At 45.3% G+C, this 12,424-nt stretch overlaps 1 protein-coding gene across 2 annotated transcripts in view; it reads right to left on the reverse strand.

Moving 5' to 3' along the window:
* B4GALT3 (beta-1,4-galactosyltransferase 3) overlaps positions 1–12,424 on the reverse strand; it is a 43,075-nt gene extending 30,651 nt beyond the window's left edge. The window contains exon 1 of one of the 2 annotated variants that reach the window (XM_033924323.1): positions 12,298–12,424. In XM_033924323.1, coding sequence (XP_033780214.1) covers positions 12,298–12,364 — 67 coding nt within the window. In that variant the 5' untranslated portion in view covers positions 12,365–12,424. The remainder of the gene's footprint in view (positions 1–12,297) is intronic. The other variant, XM_033924324.1, reaches the window with a different exon arrangement.

Consider the following 12,424-nt stretch of genomic DNA (forward strand, 5'->3'; position numbering starts at 1 on the left):
AGGAAGAGGGAGGAGAGGGTGGGAGACAGGAAGATAAGGAAGGGTGATACAAAGGTGTCGGAGCAGAAAAATTATGTTTTATAATGCGAGAGAAACCATTGTCTTTGTTAAGTCTTGTCTGGATTGTCTTAAAATTTCCTCTTAATATTCTCATCGTAAAATCAGTGATGTTGTCCCACACACGGCCAGAGCTTTCCAAAACCCAGACAAATGCTGGGTTTTGGAAAGTCCGTCCGGGCACCTGGACATTCCTCTAAAAAGAGGACATGTCCGGGTTTTCCTGGACATCTGGTATCCCTAGGCCTGAGCCCGGCCAAATTGGGCTCAGGCCTCCTCCAACACTACTGCAGCTGGTACATGGCTGGTGGGGCTGCTTAAGCCCCGCCAGACAAATTGTCTCCCTTCCGGAGCCCAGCCCACACTGCCTGAGAAGTAGGAAGTTGGCAGGGTGCTCTAGTGGCCGACGCAACGCTTCCACTCATGCTCAGTTCGCATATTGAACTGAGCATGCCCAGAAATGCTGGGCGTCATGAGGCCAAAGCAGCCTTCTGACGTCCTGCTACAAAGAATCCCTAAACAGAAAGAGGATAGACTCGGCACATCAATAGCTATAACTGTTTATGATGTGCACGAGTGGTGCTTAATGGCAGCCAACGAAATCCAAAAAAGAAACTGCAAGACTGATGTACTTGATGCAGGAGTTTTATTCAATAAAACGTTGTTTTTTTTATAAAGTGGTCCACCTTTGTTAGAAACAAGGACCCGACATGGTCCGTGTTTCGATTAACACAACTTCCTCAGGGGTTTCTTTTATGATGAACCATGTGGACCAGAGGAGGTTATTGCGGAATCGACCGTCCTAGGATTCAAAAGCAAACTAGATGCACATCTCCTTATGAGAGGCATAGAAGGATATGGGCGACTAAAAAATTACGCCAGGTGTACGCCTGGCAGGGCCTCCGCGTGTGCGGATCGCCGGACTTGATGGACCGAAGGTCTGATCCGGAGACGGCGCTTCATATGTCCTTATGTTATTAAGCACCACTCTTGCGCATCATAAACGGCAGAATGGTAGAAAACTGGAACGCTCTTCCGGAGACTGTTATAGGGGAAACATCCTCCAGGGATTCAAGACAAAGTCAGACAAGTTCCTGCTGAACCGGAACATAAGCAGGTAAGGCTAATCTCAGTTAGGGCACTGGTCTTTGACCTAAGGGCCGCCACGTCAGCGGATTGCCGGGCGCGATCGACCCAGCAGTGGCAATTCTTATGTTCTTATGTTTGTGATCCTCTTCTTAATCATTCCTAGCATTCTGTTCGCCCTTTTTGCCGCCACCACACATTGCACAGACGGTTTCATTGTCTTGTCTACAAGTAATGTAATGTAATGTAATTTATTTCTTATATACCGCTAAACTCCGTTAGGATTCTAAGCGGTTTACAGAAAAATAGACAATAGGGTGCATTAAAATTATAAGTAAAATAGGTACTTAGAAATTCCCTTACTGTCCCTAAGTCTCTTTCCTGGGGGCTCTCTTCAAGTACAGCACCGGACATCCTGTATTCATGTATAAATCCTCTTCGGTGATGTCACAATGTCTTTATTGTCCTATACTTGGCTCCATTAAGTCCAGTATCCTGTTTCCAACAGTGGCCAACCCAGATCCCAAGTAGTAAAACAGATTTTATGCTACTTATCCTAGAAATGGTGGATTCACCATTCTGCTCCTGAGACAGATGTGGGAGAAGACGCTGCTTGCCCTGGATCGGTAGCATGGAATTTTGCTATGAGGGTTTCTGCCAAGTACTTGTGACCTGGATTGGGCAACTAAGCTAGATATTGGTCTGACGCAGTATGACTGTTCTTAAGATATAGTATCAGAAAAATAAATATTTAACAGCAATATATGTAATCAAAATAGGAATTATAGCATATTAAGCAAAATGGACAAAGAGTAATACAAAGCAGATATGACACAGCATACATCAGAACTTTGAAATAAAAGATGTCAGTGCTGTACACGCAATACAATGAAACTCTGCTCAGGTCATATGAAGTATGAGGAAAGACTAAAAAGGTTAGGGCTCTTCAGCTCGGAAAAGAGACGGCTGAGAGGGGATAGGACTGAAGGCTACAAAATCCAGAGGTACAAGTGGATCGATTTTTCACTCCGTCAAAAGTTACAAAGACTAGGGGGCACTCGATAAAATTGCAGGGAACATAAGACTAGCCTTACTGGGTCAGACCAATGGTCCATCAAGCCCAGTAGCTCGTTCTCACGGTGGCCAATCCAGGTCACCTGGCCAAAACCCAAGGAGTGGCAACATTCCATGCTACCGATCCAGGCCAAGCAGTGGCTTCCCCCCATGTCTCTCTCAATAACAGACTATGGACTTTTCCTCCAGGAACTTGTCCAAATTTTTCTTAAAACCAGCTACACTATCCGCTCTTACCACAACCTCTTGCAATGCGTTCCAGAGCTTAATGATTCTCTGGGGATTCTGGAATGTTGCTACTCTTTGGGTTTTGGCCAGGTACTATGGACCTCGATTGGCCACCGTGAGAACGGGCGACTGGGCTTGATGGACCATTGGTCTGACCCAGTAAGGCTTTTCTTATGTACCATAGGTTTCTCTCCCTGCCAATTCTGCGGCACGAACCATAGACATCTGCCCAACTACTGGAGTTCCCATCAAAGCCCATTCCAGCCTTGATCCTAATCTGTTTTTTTCCATTTACAGAAGCCAGGCCAGAGACGCTAGCCTGGCATCGGTCTTAACCCCCAACCTCTGAAGCTGCCTTTTAAGCTCAGTCCAGTGTAGCTGTAATTGAATTTCATGCTTTTTCTCTATAGGGATATCCTTGACCACATCCTCTGGCAGCGCATTTCACATCTTAATTGTATCCTCTCCAATTTCTTTTCAAACGTGCTGCCTATTAAGTGTTTCTGGAGCGTTTCATATTCATCATGCTACAGAAGTGATTAGCAGTGCAGTACACCCCCGCGAATTCGTGGTTCTGAATTCACGGACTAGGTCATTCGTGGATTTTTTTCCGTGCGCGTTTTTAGACTATAATGACTCTCGAGAAAGTCCCGAAAGCACAAGACGGCAGGAGGCAGAGCAGATCGGCAGCCAACTGCAGACGGGCAAAAGTCCTCGGCACCTCTGGCGAGATCCAAGTTTTAAAAAAGGCAGCTCTCTCCTGCCTCCGATCCCCGCATCCAATATTCACAGTTTTTTTGAAGTTCACAGGTGCTCCTGGAACGTAACCCCCATGAATTTGGGGGAGAATTGTACTAGCAAAATGGATGTCTTAGTTGAAAGTTTTATTATTATACATGTTTAATTATAAACTGACCAAACCTATTAGATATTGCAGCGTACAAATCTGTAAATAAAATACCTACTTAACAGTCAGCCGTCTTTCCCTATTTGCCATGCCATTCGTGATTTTATAGTTTAAAGTTTTTCAAGTTTTAATAAAATTTGGTATACTGCTTAAAAATTGTTTAAGAGCTGTGTACATTACATTAAAAAAAATTATAAAAACTGAACCAAAACAAGACAGACTAAAACAAATAGGAAAGGGGGGAGAACTACAATCGTAATAGGATAGAAAGACAAAGGAGGTCGACACGGTGGGGGAGGGAGGCTTTGCTCCTCCTTATTTCATTTCTGGGGAAGTTATTTATTTATTTTATTATTTATAAACCACTTATATCCTAAGTGGTTTTACATTCAGGTACTTTATCGTATTTCCCTATCTGTCCCAGTGGGCTCAAACTCTATGTAATGTGCCTGGGGCAATGGGGGGCTTAAGTGACTTGCCCAGGGTCACAAGGAACAGTGAGGGATTTGAACCCACCACCTCAGGGTGCTGAGGCTGTAGCTCTAATCAATGCACCACACACTCTAGGATGGAAAGAATATCATACGTCGTAAGCGTCCTTAAATTAAAAAAAATGTATCTATATTTTCTTCCTCTCTTGAGTAGTAGAGAGTTCCAGTGTACAGGTGCGGTAGCTGAAATGCTAGAAAATTCTTTTTTACGCAGAGGGTGGTAGACACATGGAACGCGCTTCCGGAGGAAGTGATAGGCCAGAACTCTGTACAGGGATTCAAGAAGGGTTTGGATAGGTTCCTGGAGGATAAAGGGATAGAGGGGTACAGATAGAACTTGAAGTAGGTTATAGAAGTGGTCAGAAACCACTTCACAGGTCGCAGACCTGATGGGCCGCCGCGGGAGCGGACCGCTGGGCGAGATGGACCTCGGTCTGACCCAGTGGAGGCAACTTCTTATGTTTTTATGTTCTGAAAAAAATACATTTTCAGGTAGTAAGGTAAAAAAGGTGTCTCCTTAGTCAGCTGCTCTCCAAATGAAGAAGCCCTAACCTTTTTAGCCCTTCCTCTTAGGGAAGGCATTCCCAACATCTTTTCCCGAGATACGGCCTCCAGAATTACACATAAATACTCAATGCAGTCACACCATGGACACTCTCCCACGACCAGCCCGAGGCGGATGGACAACCTTTATACACAGAGGGCCACATGAATGCTGGTACTGGACTATCTCCAGCAGGCCACAGAGCTCCAAAGGCTTTCCGTCGTAATTAAAGAAGTAAAAATGTCGCCGAAAACGATGGAATCAAAGTGCTAGAGTGACTTCTGAAATATTTAGGCAATACTGTAAGAATTGCCGCTGCTGGGTCAGACCAGTGGTCCATCATGTCCAGTAGTCCGCTCAAGCGGCGACCCTTAGGTCAAAGACCAGTGCCCTATTTGAGTCTAGCCTTACCTGTGTATGCTCTGGTTCAGCAGGAACATGTCTAACTTTGGCTTGAATCCCTGGAGGGTGTTTTCCCCTATAACAGCCTCCGGAAGAGCGTTCCAGTTTTCCACCACTCTCTGGGTGAAGAAGAACTTCCTTACGTTTGTACGGAATCGATCCCCTCTTAACTTTAGAGAGTGCCCTCTCGTTCTCTCTACATTGGAGTACAGTATTTAGTCACAAAAACTCTTAACTATTCCCATGGTCTCACAAACCACATAAAATTCAATGGCAGGCGACATTCAATCCACAAGCTGCAGGTCTTCCTCCCCTGTCCTAGCAAAACCTTTGGCTATGTGACTTCCCAAAGGAGCAGCTCAAAGCCTTACCTCCCCCCTTTTTTCCTTCCTCCTGCCAAGGCCACTACAGCTGTGCTTCAAAAGCAAATACTCATTGTGGGGCAGGGTTTTGAGCACAGGCCTATGCTCAAGGCCTGCCACTTCCAGGCCCTTCAAACAAAAGCTTCCTGGCTGAAAGACCCCATGCAACAAAGTCAGCAGCTTTTAAGAACTGCTCTCCTGCTATGCATCTGCCCCGTATGTGGATGCCTAATCTGCTAACCCTGATTCTCTATTTCTTCCCAAATAATTCCTTATTCTATCTACTTTTTGACCACTGCGGAGCAAACAATTGGCCAGGCCCGGCGTAAACATATGTGGGCCCTTCCAAAAATTCACCCGCCCCCCCTACCTCTTGTTCTGCATCTCTCTTCTACCACCATATCCAGCATCTGCAGCCTTGCAAGTCTCCTTGTCTCTGATCTTCCCCCCCCCCAGTCTACTTGAGAAATTCCAGCAGCAATAATTCACATCCAGTGCCAGCGCCAAGCCCGCAAGCCTCCCATCAAAGAGGAAAACAGAAAGTGATGTTGCAAAGGTGGGCAGATGCTGGATCCAGGGGTACAAAGCAGCTACTCCTTAGTCACTAGACTGAATAGGCCAATGCCACGGAGGGATGCGAACCTAATTTATATTTACAGTCAGGATTATTTTTCTCTGTCTATAACACTTTGCACCTTCGTCTGCCGTTCAGACTCCCAATTTCCTGTAAATCCTCACAATCTGCTCACAATTTAACTCTGAATAGTTCTGTGCCATCTGCAAATCTGATCCTGATTTACTGTTCCCTTCCTCAGCTCATTTACAAAAATATGTTAAAATGCACCAGTCCAAATATAGCCCTTGAGGCTAAAGTTACCAAAGCAAAATAAGAGACTGCCTCCTATAACTTTTTTTAATTTCCTGAAATCTCTCACGATAAGACTTTAGCAAATACATTTTGAAAATCCCGAAACGCTATATCAACTGGCTCACCCTTAGTCCCATACTTGGAAACACCTTCCATAAATATAAGACTGATAGGCAAGACTTTGCTTTACTAAATCCATGCATTCAGCCTTTCATTACCAGGAATCCTACATGCTTATCCTGGGCTTTCTTGAATTCCATTACTACCACTGTTAATTATTTCTGTAGCGCTACCAGGCAAAGTCCCTGCTCCAAAGAGCTTACAATCCAAACAGATAAACAGGCTGTCATGTATACAGATAAGGGGAATGGTTAATCTGCTGGCTGGGTTGGTGGGTAGTAGGGGTTATGGATTGAAGGCTATAACAAAAAAGGTGGTTTTTCAGTCTGCTTTTAAAGAAGGGAAGGGGCCTAGCGGACAAACTCGGGTAATTTATTCCAGGCATAGGAGGCAGCTAGATGAAAGGAACAAAGTCTGGACTCGGTAGTGGAGGAGAAGGGCAAAGTTAAGAGCAGCTTATCTGAGGAACGGAGTTCTTTGGGAGTTGTGTAAGAGACAGAAAACTGATTTTGTCTCCACCACCTCTCCTGAAAGGCTGCTCTAAACAGGATCAAGTCAAGGAATAGTGGCTCCCTGATTCGACTTGCTTGGGTGGCACTCCTCTCCCCCCCCCCACCCCCAGTCCAATCTCTCCCACTCATGTGTCCGACACTGCTCCCACTCCTCCGTGATCCTGTGAACTTTACAAATGCTGCCGGCAGCAGCATGACAGGTTGCTGCTTCCCCCACCGGCAACCAATTCAAACTTTACAGGACCGCAGTGTGGGAGGTGAGGAAGCGGTGTCGGACCCATGAAAAGGGGGAATCCACTGAGCGGAGCCTCACCTAGTCCAATGGGCAAGCTGGCCCTGGCTCTAAGAATCGAATCAATTTTTCCTGAACAAAGACTTCCAAATACTACTACTTATCTCTTATATAGCACTGAAAGGCGTACGCAGCCCTGTACATTTTGATATTTATAGATGGTCCCTGCTTGGAGGAGCTTACAATCTAAGTTGAACAGACAGACATGACAAAGAGCAGGGTGCCCAAATGATCGATCGCGATTGACCAGTCGATCGCGTTGCCTTTGCGATCTTGCTCTCCCTGCCACCCTGAACCAGGCCTGGCGCGTACAAGCGCTGGACCCACAAGACTTCACCTCCGACGTCAATTCAGACATCAGAGAGGAAGTTCTGGGCCAGCCAATCGCTGCCTGGCTGGCCTGGAACTTCCTGTCCGACGTCTGAATTGATGTCGGAGGTGAAATCTTGTGGGTCCGGCACTTGTATGCGCCAGGCCTGGCTCGGGGAAGCAGGGAGAAATCGGCGTGGTGGCTTACGGGGGTGGGGCAGCCGCAGGGAGAGAGAAAGAATCAGGGAAGTGGAAATCGGTGCGATGGCTTGGGGTGGCAGGGGGATAGAGAAAGAAAGATAGAAAGAAAGGCAGGCGGGGGAGAGAGAGAGAAAGAAAGACAGGCAGACAGGCAAGGGGAGAGAGAAAGAAAGACAGAAAGAAAGAGGTGGGCAGGGGGAGAGAGAAAGAAAGAAAAATGGAGGGGGCAGAAAGAAAGAAATATTGGGTTTACAGAAGAAGGAAGTGCAACCAGACTCATGAAATCACCAGACAAAAAGGTAGGAAAAATGATTTTTATTTTCAATTTAGTGATCAAAATGTGTCCGTTTTCAGAATTTATATCTGCTGTCTATATTTTGCACTATGGCCCCCTTTTACTAAACCACGATAGTGGTTTTTAGCGCAGAGAGCCTATGAGCATCGGCAGCTGCGAGGGGCATTCAGCGCAGCTCCCTGCGCTAAAAACCACTATCGTGATTTAGTAAAAAGGGAGGGGGTATATTTGTCTATTTTTGTATGGTTGTTACTGAGGTGACATTGCATATTTTAGTGTCATCTGCCTTGATCTCTTTGAAAACCCGCGGAATATAAATGATAATTAACATTTCCTCTGTGTTTTTTTTAAATTTTATTGTTGGTAGATCATTTTGACCTGGTCATTTTAAAAGTAGCTCGCAAGCCCAAAAAGTGTGGGCACCCCTGACATAGAGGGTTGGGGAAGCAGAACCCAAGGTGAGAGGAGTTGGGAGTCTCAAAGAGGAGGGTTTTTAACTGAGCCAGAGACGGAACCCAGATAATGTCTCTTCCAACATCACCAATTATCCCTTGTGCTGATTTTAAGCCCTAACACTGATAAAACACCCTATGTAAAAAAAATTATAAACATTGGAGAAAAACAACAGTCCCAGGTACTGCTTCACGTCTCCCCCCCCCCCCATCTGCCTTGGATCTGTCACTGTTTTGTGTCTAGTTCCCAGTTGCATATGTATTTGGTTCATTTATTTTTTTAAATTTAGATTCTGTTCATTCTACTATTCATAATAAAACATGCAAAATTAACAACATAAAAAAAACACATAAAACAAAGCATGATCTGGCTTACAGAAGCTGAGATATGCCTCCAGAAAAAACGGAGGACGAATTGAAGTCTCAATCCATCCTCCTTGCTTTCAATGGAAATAGAAACCAGATAGCGCAATCTGTCCTCTTGTTTTCTGGAGCCATACGGTAATCCTAAGCAATGGCTGGTTTTAAAGAGTCAACACTTTAAAATGAATCATTATCTCAGTCAGTTCATCCAGGAAAAGCAGTCCGGCTTTTTTATCTGTTCCACTAAAACACAGAAAAACACTTTTTGTTTTGTAATTAAAAACCTAAGGCACAGGTGTCAAAGTCCGTCCTCGAGGGCCGGAATCCAGTCGGGTTTTCAGGATTTCCCCAATGAATATGCATGAGATCTATGTGCATGCACTGCTTTCAATGCATATTCATTGGGGAAATCCTGAAAACCCGACTGGATTACGGCCCTCGAGGAGGGACTTTGACATCCCTGACCTAAGGGGTCAATATTCAAAGCAATTTCACCTCCTGCTCACTTCAAATCACTTGTGCCCACCTAGCCACCGATATTCAGCGCCACTTAACCCAACGAATGCCCTTCTCTGCTCTGTCCAGTACGTGTGTCTCTCAAACTTTGTTTAAGCTCTAAACGGAGCAAATGTCTTTCGCAGAACATTTACAATTGAAATGATAAAAATGTAATACGATGAGCTATATTTATTGTACACTTGATGTATATGTTAAAATGAATAAAGATTTTGAAAAAAAAAAAAAAAAGAAATGATAAAAATTGCAAAAGCAAAAACATTCAATTTGACAGTGATGTTTATTGTCTGAATATCAGCCAGTGCCCGGGTAACTTTGATATCCTGCTTAATGCAAAAGGTCAAAGCGAAAACTAGCTCCAAAGGACGAGAACAAAAGCACCACAGTTGATTGGATTAAAAGCTGACAGCGTAAGAGGTAAATGATATTCATTCCGAGGACAGGAGCATTACCTGTTCTGTGCAATCTGCAAAACCGTGCCTATCCTAGAATAGTGGAAAGAGAGAGGAGGGATCCAGTGAACCTCGAGGAACGGTCTAGAATTTGCACCATGCATTTGGGCTGCAACAGTACAGAAATGAGGCTGCATGCATAAAAGGGGAAGGGATTGGGACTTGCATACCACCTTTTTCTAGTTTTACAATCACATTCAAAGCGGTTTACATGCAGGTAATTCAAGCATGTTCCCAGTCTGTCCCGGTGGGTTCACAATCTATCTAATGGACCTGGGGCAGTGGAGGATTAAGTGACTTGCTCAGGGTCATAGGGAGCAGCCCAAGATCAATGGGATCTGGAGTGATCCCATTAAAATGGAAAACAGGGACATAAGAGAAGCACAGAAGCCTGTCTCTGATAGTACCTAGCACATACATGTAGACCGGTTCCATACTAGGAACTGGTCCCAACTGCCCAACCATTGCTGTGCCGAGGCTTGAGGGCTGCCAAAAGTAAGGATTGGAAGTCTGCAAGCAAGAGCCATAAGCACCAGAAATAGGGTGGAGGGGGGGGAAGATGTTGTTGATGGGGAAGCAGAGAGGCGGGAGATGCTGGATTACATTGGGGGGGTTAGTGGGAAAAGAGGAGGAAATGCTGTGTATGTGGGGTGGATAGAGAAGGGAACCTATGCAATATGGAAACTAAGAAGTATTGCTCACGGGGTAACGTAACTAAAAGACTTCAAAGAACTACTGTTGTTCACATATAGGGAACTAGGCCAAGCAGACTCCAAAAAAGTCGATTCATTTCCAAAGGTGGTCTTGAAAACATCCCCCAGCAACAGTTTCATTTTGAGCTGGATGTATTTTCGTTGGTTTCATGGCGTCCTCTCAAGTGTGTAAACTTCCGAGTTAAATAGGGGCCAGTAATTGAACCTAACAAACTTCTAGCACACCCCGTCATCTTTGCTCCTAGCTGAACCCATTTCAGCTGTTCCCTTTATTCTCTGGAACTTCTAGAATACGATCAGAAACATCCTGAAAGAAATGTGAAGCTTTACTGCCGCTCTTCCCTCTCTGCCATCTTAATATCCGCTAATTGAATTTTATTTTGTGGACAAAGCGCACTATATCAAGCGACGTAAATAAAAGAAAAATTCTCTCTGGTTCGGCTATGACCTTTGTTCAAATGGTGCGACTCGAACTGCCCCCGGTTCTCAAGAGCACCAGGAACCTATACAGAGGTGTAAAGAGATTCTCAGGGGCGTTCTCCCCCCCCTATTGTGTACATTCTAGAAATTTATGTATCTTTTTGAACTGTGTATTCGCTGGATGTTCAGCCTTATCTGCTGTGAACCACCTAGAACCATTCGTGGTCTGGCGATATACAGTGGTGCCTCGCATAACGAACGCCTCACACAACGAACTTCATGTCTTGATTCACACAACGAACTTCGTTTCACACAACGAACTTCGTTTCACACAATGAACTTCGTTTCACACAACGAAGTCGCCCGAGCTGCCGATGTATTGCATCCTTCCGCGCAGGCACTGCAGGCAGTCGTTAGCCACTGCGCTTAACTGCCCTCTCTCACTGTATACAGTCGTCCTTTTAAGATAAACTCAATATTTTTTATATATCATGGCTTCTAAAAAAAGCAGGAAGGTGATTTCTGTTGAAATGAAACGGGAAATAATTAGAAGGAGTGAATGTGGGGTAAAACAGTGTGACCTCGTCAAAGAGTTTGGCCTCAGCAAGACCACCATTTTCACCATTTTGACAAATTTATCTTTTTTTATGTCATCTTAGCATATTTTATGCTGCAGAACGAATTATTTTTTTTAACATGTATTGTTATGGGAAAACGCGTTTCACATAACGAACTTTTCGCATAACAAACTTGCTCCTGGAACCAATTAAGTTCGTTGTGTGAGGCACCACTGTATAAGAATAAATTGTTATTATTAAATTCTATTTTCTTTTTAGCGGTTACTGACACTGGGTGGGTGGAAAATCGCAATGTAATGCCCACGGTAAGTCCGAACCCAGAATCCAGCATCACTTTGCTCTTGTCCACCTTCAATTGACACAATCAAAGCAGGCCGGAGTCTCCTAGTTTCACAAGGGGTCTCAAACTCGCGGCCCAGGGACCACATGTGGCCCGCCAAGTACTATTTTGGGGTCCTCGGTATGTTTATCCTAATCACAAAAGTGATCCTATGTCTCTTTAGCTATAAATGACAATATTATGATTAAGACTTAGCCAAAAGGAAAGATTTATAAACTCTAAAGAGTTTTACCTCATTTCTTTTCTAAGTACCTACAAATCCAAAATGTGGCCTAGATCTTCTTGCAATCAATCCCCTGCTGATTTCATAATTTTGCTAGGTAAAGGGGGAGATGTTTGCCTGGAAGAGACCTGTGTGCAAGTCTCTTGCGACCCCTCATTTGAAATGCTGAGAGACCCACCTTGGAAATCATAGAAAGAAGGAGTTGGTCAGAAAGCATTGCAACACCTCCAAGGGATGCCTTGCACAGAGTCTCCTGAAATTATTCACACCCCAGGCAAGGTTATTGGAGAGCACCGGGTGAACCTCTCCCAAACCGATCCGGAGCCTGCCCCCCTCCCTTCCCTCTCCCCCCCCCCCCCCCTCTCCTCCGAGCAATGCAGCAAACAAGATGGGGGCGCGAGGCAGCAGAGCCCAGATCCAGCAGCAACGGCACTTCTGCCCCTTCCTTCTAGTGCACCCACAAGGCCCGGCCGGGCCGGCCCTGCCGCCTACCTGTGAGGGGGGGGTCCGAGGCTCCGCAGCTCCACTCCCGCTCCCGCCACCCGTCCCACAGCAACATCGCACTGCCTTCGGCCGCCGCTAAGCCTGCAGCTGGGCCGGTGACGTCAAGGGGGCGGGC

The sequence above is a fragment of the Geotrypetes seraphini genome, chromosome 16 (assembly GCF_902459505.1).
Source record: "Geotrypetes seraphini chromosome 16, aGeoSer1.1, whole genome shotgun sequence".
Taxonomy (NCBI): domain Eukaryota; kingdom Metazoa; phylum Chordata; class Amphibia; order Gymnophiona; family Dermophiidae; genus Geotrypetes; species Geotrypetes seraphini.